Here is a 9,080-nt window from a genome sequence, read left to right on the forward strand (position 1 = left end):
TAGGGCAGCCCTGACCCAGGGGAGGACCAGCCTGGGGCAGCCACTGGGGCATGGAGCCTGGGCACCAGGCATCACCCTGGTGCTCACAGGCCCACCACCTCTGTTCAAGTGTTCATTTGCCTGGCTGCCAACCACGAGGGCCTGCTGGGGCCATTGTCCTCCATACTCCAGGGAGCTTCTCCCACTCAAGAACCCAGACTGGGCCAGCCCAGAGCAGCGCACTAGCTGCCGAAGCACAGCAGCCGCTCAGCCCATAGACGGGCCCCTGGCCTTGAGCAGGAACTAAACACCAACGCTGATCTGCACGGAGAAGTTTCTGCTTAGGGGGTGGTAGCCAGAGGGGGTGGTGGCCAGCTGTCCCTCCTGGGTCATCCACCAGCATGTTCCCAGAGAAGAGCCTAGACTGGGCTTGGCTGAGGAAGGAGGCAGCTGCGGGAGGGCTGGGGCACTCTGGGGGTAAGAGTGGCCTCCCGAGGAAGTAGTGTCCTCTCCCCAGGTGGGTGACAGCAAGGGGAGGATGGGGGTGGGGAGCTCTCGGCACTCACCACCACCGCTGGGGTTTCCAAGGGCCCTGGGCATAGCAGTGGGCAGAGGGGCTGCTACACCCGTGGCAGCAGAGCCCAAGCAGCTGTTAGGCACGGGGTCCAAGGGCTCCCTGTGCTGGCACCATGCACAGTGTGAGAGAAGTGGTCCGCCCGCCCGCTGGGGAGGGCACACGCACAGGGCTCCTTTACCTGGAGAGGCCCGTCTTCAGCAGCAGATCCCTGAGGGGGCAGGGACCCCTGTGTCCTGAGGCGTCCTGAGGGCCCTGCTGGCTGAGGGAGGGCGGGGGTTGGGAGTGTGTTACCAGGTGACAAAGGAGCATATGGGCCACACCCTTCCCAGCTCACAGGGAGGCCTAGACAGTCTTCCTTTTCTAATCAAATTTCTGAAATGAGTTATCTGTCACCAACTTCCAATTTCCTCACTGTCCCACGGACTTCTGCCCCCAGAGCTCCACCCAGCCTAAGTTTCAAAGATCCTGAGGGGGAGAGAGAGGAGGCAAGGGGTTCCAGGGCTCAAGATAAGCATGGCAGATGTCGACTGGCCTCCGGGAGGCTGCCCTGGGGATTGTCTTCATGCCATTCTCTCCCCGGATCAGAGGACTCTTGCTCTTTGGAGGAAGGAGTTATTTGTCGTCGTCACTTGGGAAACAATACTTTTTAAAGGATGGACTCTGTTCTCTGATTATATACAGTCAGTTAAAATGGAGTGGGACCCCCAAGTTTGCGTCTATGGGTTTGAGTCTGGGCCACTCCCTGAACAGTCCACTTTGGACTGGATCTTACTATAGCTCCTCCCTCAGAGGGTGAGGACTGAACACCAGAATAAACATACGAGGAGGCCTGGACATCTGCCGCGTACACACGCTCACTACAGTGGTCTGGTGGTGTTGATGTTGGTCATTATTATGTCAAGGAGAACTCACAGCCCTGCTTCTGCGGCACAATCATCCAAGTAACACTGAAATTACATTTCAGAACAGTTTGTCGTCATTTAACATACAGAACCGAAAAAATAAAGCACCCCCACCCCCTCCCCTGGTGGGGGGATGGGATGTCAATGATGATGCTTCTTACTTTGCCCTTAACCCTGCTGCTGACTGGGACCCCAGACTATCCTGAAACCCAAATGCAGACTCAGCTCAGACGAGCCCTGAGCGCGTCCTCGGGGAGATGACTAGAGCTTTTTTCTTCGGAAAACCTAGGGTCAAAAAATTCCACGGACCCTTCACATGAGATGTCAGGAGACATGGGTGCTCCGTGGAAACTGGGGGCACTAGGGGGTCATCTTCCTCTATCTACTGGTTGACCACCACCCACCCTGAGAGCCTGTTTGAGGAGGTTCACGTGGTAACAGGCCAGTGGCCCCCAGTGTCATGCAGTTTTCAAAGGGCGCCTGAGCCTTAGAATAGACTTGGAGAGCAGAAACCCCAGGTGGGAAGGAGGGGGTCCAGATCTCAGGGGGACCGACCTAGACCTCCCAGATGCCTCCCCGCTTTGAGATTCTGAGAAGGTCCGGGCTATGTCGCCAGTTTCCAAACCCGAGTGAGGGCCACGCCATCACGGACGCCAGCCTGACGTGTCCGTGTCCATGTCCAACGACAGGGCCCCGAGAGAGGAGCCCTAGCTCAGGGCCACTCTTTGAGGGCCCGGCTCCTGCCGCCCCTCCCCCGGTGCCCTCAGTCCTCAGGCGCGGTCCCGGGGGATGGGGGTGGGGGCGGCGAAGGTTTCGGTGCGCTGGGGCCGGGACTGAAGGCACAGGTTCGGGAGTGCGGGGGCGACTGGACCCAGCGGGAGGGGGCGGGGGTGAGCGGATGATGCAACTGCCCCTCGGCGCCTCCCGCGCCCCCAGATTGGCCGGTTCCAGGGCGGCCGCGCCGCGGATTGGCTGGGGCGGGGGGCCCCCCGGCGCTGGGTGCCGCGTGGCGGGCGCGCAGCTGCGGACAGGGGGAGACTCGCACCGAGTAACTGGGTAATTGGGAGCCAAGCTGTGGGTCGGGGTTCGGCTCGGGCGGGCGGTGGTGCCGCCAGGCAGGGGGAAATGCAAGTCCGCGCACTCGACTCCGGCGTCGGGGGTGCTCGGACCTGGGGGAGCGTGGGCGTGGGGAGGGGATTCGGGCGTGGGGAGGGGACTCGGGCGTGGGGGCGTCCCCTTACCCCATGCGTCTTCCCGACCCTTTCCGGAGGCTGGCTCACCCCTCTCTGCCCCGTCTGGGACCTGCAGGAGCAGGTCGGGACGCTGCGGTGGGCGGGGGCACCGGAGCGGGGGAGAGTTAGACCCGCTGGGATGGGGGTCACCGGTCGGCGGTGGAGTAGTCAAGCCTGGCACTGCCCGCCTAACTTCTTGTTCTGGATTCTGCCCCATCTTCCCGCAGCTGCTCCTGCGGAGACGGTGCCAGCTGTGAGGGCAGTGGGCGCAGGCCTCCAGACACCATGAGCGTGGGCTTCATCGGGGCTGGCCAGCTGGCCTTTGCCCTGGCCAAGGGCTTCACAGCAGCCGGTAGGCGCTGCGGCCAGGAAGGGGCCAAGCGTGAGAGGGTGGGCCAGTTACTCTTCCCCAGGCTGGGAGGTGAGGGTGGAGTCTGCATTAACGTGCCTCATTTGAGCACTGTGGGAAACGGTAGCCTTGGAAGGTTTGGGGTAAGGCAGGGGTTGCTGTCTTACCCTGGGTGGTGCGATTCCTGTTCTTCCTGAGGATGTGGTGGAGGGACGCCAAGACTGGCCTTGAGGGAGGAACTCTGTCTCTCACAGGTGTCCTGGCTGCCCACAAGATAATGGCCAGCTCCCCAGACATGGACCTGGCCACTGTTTCTGCCCTCAGGGTAGGTGCAGGGTGGAGGGTGACCAGTCAGTATTTCTAGAGGCCAGTGTGTGATAGCCTTGACCCTGGAAGGCCAGGAGTAGCGGCCCCAGAGGGAGGCACCATGCCACAGTCCCCCACGCCAATGAGGAGAGGGTCCCTGGGCTGGAGTATCTAAAAGACCCTGCCTCCTGGCCTGCAGATGGGTCCCCTCCCTATGCTTTTGGGAACTTGGTGACCGGCACATGTGCCACTGGTGGTCAGGAATGGGGTTCCCCAAGTGGACCACCACAGGGGATCACAGTATGGGGGCCGGGAGAGACCACCTGGGGGCTGAATACAGTTTCAGTTTGCCATAGCTGAGTGAGGGCTCCATGTCCAAGGGTGGGGGCAGGCTACCAGCTTGAGACCACTATCCACACCACCACTCGCACTTGACGAGGTGGTCAGGGGTTTGGGGGCTGCAGCCCTAGGTGGGGTGGGCTGGGACTTTGGTTTGGATGCAGTTTCGCTTGTCCGCCCTTCCAGATCAGGATGCTTCCTCCACTTTTGGGTGGGAAGGGCAGTTAGATGGTGTCAGAGCCCCATGCCTTGAGCCCCCAGCCCTGCCATGCCCACGTTCCCATCATCCTCTGTGCTGTTCTACACGAGGGGCTCTCGGCCTGCGGGGATACTAAGGGGGCCAGCCAGCCACATACAGCAGGCTGAGCTCGCCTTGGCGCTCCCTGCAGAAGATGGGGGTGAACCTGACGCCCCACAACAAGGAGACTGTGCAGCACAGTGATGTGCTCTTCCTGGCGGTGAAACCACACATTATCCCTTTCATCCTGGATGAGATTGCCGCCGACATTGAGGATCGACACATCGTGGTGTCCTGTGCAGCTGGCGTTACCATCAGTTCCATCGAGAAGGTGGGCACTACGGGTCAGGGTCCGGCGGGGTCTGGAGATGGGGTGGAGGTGTGCACTGCAGAGGGCTCAGGAGCCCTGGCGTGCTCCACACCTGGTTCTCCATCTTTGGAATGGGTGTGTTTGTATAGCTCACAGAACTCAGGAAGCGTTCAGTTGGGTGAGCATGTTCACACCCGCACCCAGCACAGCATGCTGGGCAAGGGGCTGGGATGGACACACAGCCAGTTTCTCCCCCAGAAGCTGACAGCCTTCCAGCCGGCCCCCAAAGTCATCCGCTGCATGACCAACACACCGGTCGTAGTGCGGGAAGGAGCCACTGTGTATGCCACGGGCACCCACGCCCAGGTGGAGGATGGCAGGCTCCTGGAGCAGCTCATGAGCAGTGTGGGCTTTTGCACGGAGGTGGAGGAGGACCTGATTGATGCTGTCACGGGACTCAGCGGCAGCGGCCCAGCTTATGTGAGGACTGGGGAGGAGCGGGGGCAGTAGGCAGTCCCCAGGATCTCAGGGCATGTCTGCCCATCTTCCACCCTCCTCCTTGCTCTGGGCCCCTGCGGGCAGAGCTGCTGGACTAACCACTGCCTAGAGGAAATGGAGGAAAGGCCTGGGACAGCAGCTTAGGTGCTTTCTCTCTGCAGGCATTCACAGCCCTGGATGCACTGGCTGATGGGGGTGTGAAGATGGGGCTTCCAAGGCGCCTGGCAGTCCGCCTCGGGGCCCAGGCTTTGCTGGTTAGTGTTCTTCCTGACCCTCTGGTGGGGGCCACTCCTTACCAGGACCAAGACTGGTGCTCTGGGGTGGATGGGTGGAGAGTCAGTGGGTGCTGCATTGGTTGGGGCTGGAAGCAGTACCCTCACAACCTTCAGCCCCCCTCTCTGGCTTCAGGGGGCCGCTAAGATGCTACTGGACTCCGAACAGCACCCAGGCCAGCTCAAGGACAACGTCTGCTCTCCCGGTGGGGCCACCATCCACGCCTTGCACGTGCTGGAGAGCGGGGGCTTTCGCTCCCTGCTCATCAATGCCGTGGAGGCCTCTTGCATCCGCACACGGTGGGCCCCCGCTGCTGCCTGCCCACTCAGTCATTCACTCACCACATGTTTATCAAGCTCTGGCCTACCAGCGGGTAGGGTGCGGGGAGCCCTGAGGTTCCCTGGGGTGGCGGTGTGCAGCATCCCTCACCACTCTCCATCATCCTGTGAAGAGGGGCCCTCTGGGCCCACGCTGGGCTCCGCACGTGATTTCATCACTTGTGGCCTTCAGACTGGGGTGGTCATCCAAGCCAGGGAGGCAGTCCAGGGGGAACCTCTGTGGGGCTGATGATAACACATTCCTCTTGGCCTTGCCGGGGAGACAGACAGAGTTAGAAGCACAGGATGTGCTGGCACAACGACAGCACATGAGAGCTGAAAGAAATCCAAGGAGCAGGGGATGGACAGGCCTCCAGGATGGACAGGGCTCTTTCTCACCACCCTACCTGCCCTCCAGTCCAAGCCCACAGGCTTCTCTGCCACTGCCTGACAGTGAGGCTAGAACGTAATGCTGCTCTCCTGGCGCCAGCCTGCAGGGGAGACAGATGAGGCATGTGTCCCGTGCTCAGGGCCATGAGGGCTCAGTGTCTGGGGGGCTGCTGGTAGATTCGGTGACCCTCAGCTGGCTTGAATGAGGTGAGAGGCCACTGAACGGCAATCTAGGGGAGAGGTAGCTGGTGGCGGGAAGTGCAGGGGCAAAGGCCCTAAGGTGGGAGTGACAGCACAGCAGCACCCTAGGCTGGCAGGTGCTGGGAGCTGTGCGCTTCTTGCCACTTCCACTTGGACCCCTGGGCTCGGAAGGAGGCGGAGCCCTGGACACAGCCCTCCTCGCTGTCTCCCCAGAGAGCTGCAGTCCGTGGCCGACCGGGAGAAGGTCTCACCAGCTGCCATCAAGAAGACCATCCTGGACAAGGTGAAGCTGGACTCCCCTCCCGGCACCTTACTGGCCCCTTCTGGCCACTCCAAGCTGCTGCCCCGCAGCATGGCCCCGGCAGGCAAGAAGGACTGAGGTGTCCAACCTGCCCGCAGGTCACTCTCTGCCTTTTCCTCCTGGGCTCGGAGCTCTGTGCTGCGAGTGTCTAGCCCCAGGCCTCACAGGATGTCCTCACATCCCCCGTGGCTCTGATCCACTTGGGTCAGTGGAGCTGTAGCCAGGGAGGGGGCACATCACTTCCCAGTGGGAACCTCCATGGTCCCCAAGTGTGTCCTGGTCCAGAACAAGGAAGGATTCTCTGACCTAAGCCTCCCCCTTCCTCTGCCCCCAAACCAGGTCAGGACCACCTTCCTCCAGGGCTTGGGGGGCTTCAGCACCCAGTGTCAGCTGGCTTGGGCTTGAGTACAAAGGTCAAGGTCCCCCCCGACCCACCCCACCCCAACCATGAAGGCCCAGCCAAGGAGAGAGCTTGATCCCACTCCTGCCCTTTCTCCACTCTGCACTCCTTCCTCAGTGTGGGAAGGGCCAGAGGGTCCCTGGAATCCAGCAAAAGGGCCCATGGTTCTTGGCCAGCGTGACATTTGAGAAAAGGGCTCCTCAGATGGTTGAACGCCCGAGGCCCCAATACACTCAGGCCATCATCTCCCATTCCTGGTCCAACCAACAGATGCTGTCATTTCTGTCTCTGACTTTTCAGGTTAAATAAATTCGTTTTCAGCCCCAGTGTCCTGACTTCTAACTTTGTCACCACCTGTGGAGGGAGGCCCAGACTGTGCCAGAGGGTCATTGCTGTCCGATGTAACACTGAAGGCTGAGCCAGCAGCCCACAGGCCCAGAGCCCTGCATTCCAACGCAGCCAGTCTGGCTGGTGGGGCTGAGTCTCCAATGAGCAGGGGGGAGGGGGCTTCTGGGGCCTCAGTCACTAGAGGCATGACTGGAAGCTGGCACTGGAAGCTGGGCTTGGCAGGCCCTGCTGTGGGAGGGGCATCAGCCTCAGCACCCTCTATGCCTCCTGGTTTGGTGGGGGCAGATGTCTCCCCGACTCACCCAGGTGAGGCCAAGGGTGGGTGAGGAAGAAGCTTCCTAGGAAAGTGTATTAGGGTTCTCCAGAGAAACAACCAGTAGGAGATGGCTTATATATATAGAAGAGGGAATATAGAAACGAAAGAGATTTATTATAAGGAGTTGGCTCACACAATTATGGAGGCTAGCAGGCAGGCTGGAGACCTGGAGAGAGCCAATATTTCGATTCAAAGGCCATCAGGCAGGGAGAGCTGATGTTGCAGGTGATGTCTGAAGGCAGACTGATGGAGAATTCTGTCTTACTCTGCAGAGGGTTGGTCTTCTGTTCTATTCAGGCCTTCAACTGCTTGAGTGATGCCCACCCACATATGGAGGGCAATCTGCTTTATTGGTTAAAATGTTAATTTGGTCTAATGTTGAAGTCTACTGATTTACATGTTAATTTCATGCAAAAACACCCTCACAGAAACAATAATATCTGGTCACCCCATGGCCCGAAGGTTGATGTAAAATTAACCATCACAGGAGGCCCACAAGATCAAAGGAGCTGCTGAGGTCAGAACCCTTTATGGGGCCAGGAGTGCTCACATTTGTTTGATCAACAGTTACTGAGCACAGAAACAGTAAGACACTCACACACACACACCCGGGTGAGCATATCAGAGGAGCGGGGCTGGGTGTCTGTAGGGTGTTGGCAGGGGGCACCCAGGTGAAGCAATGGGTCCCAGGAGGGGCAGGGGAGGGGACCAGGAGAGCCCCTGGGCAGAGGTTTTCCAGGAACTACATTGCAAGGTCTCAACTCCAGTTCGTTTCCTTCCCCTGGGCCTACTTAGAACCAAGGCCTGATGCAAGTGGGGTAGGAGAGGGAGCACTCTGAGGACAAGGACCCAGCCTTCCAAATCTACAGGAGACAGGAAAAACAGAGCAAGTGAGGGGCAAGACCATATACCCTTGACCCTGCCAGGGTGGCCTCCAGAGTCTAGGTCACACCCCATGTACCGACTGCCCAAGGCTCTCACGGGGTCTAGAGTCCCTACAGGGCCCTCCTAAGGCATAAACCCCTGGCACAGGCCACCATGCTGGTGGATAGAAGCTGGCGTGAGGTGGGTTGTGGGCTTCCCCTGGCAAAGTACTTGGCAGTGCAGGGAGACCCTGGCACCCTCCCTCTGGGGAAAAGATGTCCCAGAAGAGATTGTCCCAAAGGCCACACATCTGCCCAGGACCAAAGCTTCCCCCTGACTGTTCCCTTAAGTCAAGGCCAGTCTCACTGTTTGAGTGCCTGCTGTGTGTGTCAGGTGCTGACCAATAAGACAAGGGGGGCCTGCTGCTCCCACATGTGCCCTGGGTCTGGGGTCTGGAGGAAGCCAGCAGGTGGCTCTAAAGTGAAGAATCACACGTCACAGCCTGGGAGGAGGCACAGGAGTCCAGACGAGCTTTGCGGTGGGCTTTGCGCCACCCCGTGAAAAACACACTGGGTTTCAGCAGGCAGGAATGTGAGCCTTGGTCCCAACCACCAAAAGCCAGATGTGGGGAAGTGGGGCAGAGCCACACGGGCCTGAGAAGGGGTGTGATGCGGGAAGAAAGCTATGAGGTCTCTGGTGTTCTGCAGGGACTGACACCTGGGGAACCCCCTGCAAGTGTGAGCACAGACCTGAGCAGAGCAGGCCAGAAGGAGCCGGCAGCTGGTGGTGAGGATGCTAGAGGTCCAAAAGGACCTCTTTCTTGGCCTCAGAGGCAAGTCTTTGTGATTTAGTACAATAAAAGTTGAGGGCTTGGGCTTCTCTGGTGGCGCAGTGGTTGAGAGTCCGCCTGCCGATGCAGGGGACACGGGTTCATGCCCCT

At 59.7% G+C, this 9,080-nt stretch overlaps 1 protein-coding gene and 1 long non-coding RNA gene across 7 annotated transcripts; one reads left to right on the plus strand and one right to left on the minus strand.

Annotated features, from left to right (window-relative positions):
- Positions 1–1,509: 1,509 nt before the first annotated feature.
- LOC117309496 (uncharacterized) lies at positions 1,510–4,076 on the minus strand. Its single transcript, XR_012328347.1, has 2 exons — positions 3,207–4,076; positions 1,510–2,923 (listed from the first exon to the last, which is right to left on the minus strand). It is a non-coding gene; the product is annotated as an uncharacterized lncRNA (long non-coding RNA).
- PYCR1 (pyrroline-5-carboxylate reductase 1) lies at positions 2,409–6,938 on the plus strand. 6 transcript variants are annotated; one of them, XM_073797013.1, is made up of 8 exons: positions 2,409–2,514; positions 2,918–3,042; positions 3,294–3,364; positions 4,074–4,253; positions 4,491–4,712; positions 4,892–4,984; positions 5,139–5,302; positions 6,125–6,938. In XM_073797013.1, exons 2-8 carry the CDS (start codon positions 2,976–2,978, stop codon positions 6,288–6,290), a joined length of 963 nt encoding a protein of 320 aa, XP_073653114.1. In that variant the 5' UTR covers positions 2,409–2,514; positions 2,918–2,975; the 3' UTR covers positions 6,291–6,938. The 6 variants fall into 6 exon arrangements, with proteins under 6 accessions (XP_073653114.1, XP_073653109.1, XP_073653110.1 ...); XM_073797008.1 differs by lacking the exon at positions 2,409–2,514 and adding an exon at positions 2,539–2,617; XM_073797009.1 differs by lacking the exon at positions 2,409–2,514 and having other exon boundaries at positions 2,824–3,042; positions 4,494–4,712.
- The last annotated feature ends 2,142 nt before the right edge of the window (positions 6,939–9,080 follow it).

The sequence above is a fragment of the Tursiops truncatus genome, chromosome 20, assembly GCF_011762595.2.
Source record: "Tursiops truncatus isolate mTurTru1 chromosome 20, mTurTru1.mat.Y, whole genome shotgun sequence".
Lineage (NCBI taxonomy): Eukaryota > Metazoa > Chordata > Mammalia > Artiodactyla > Delphinidae > Tursiops > Tursiops truncatus.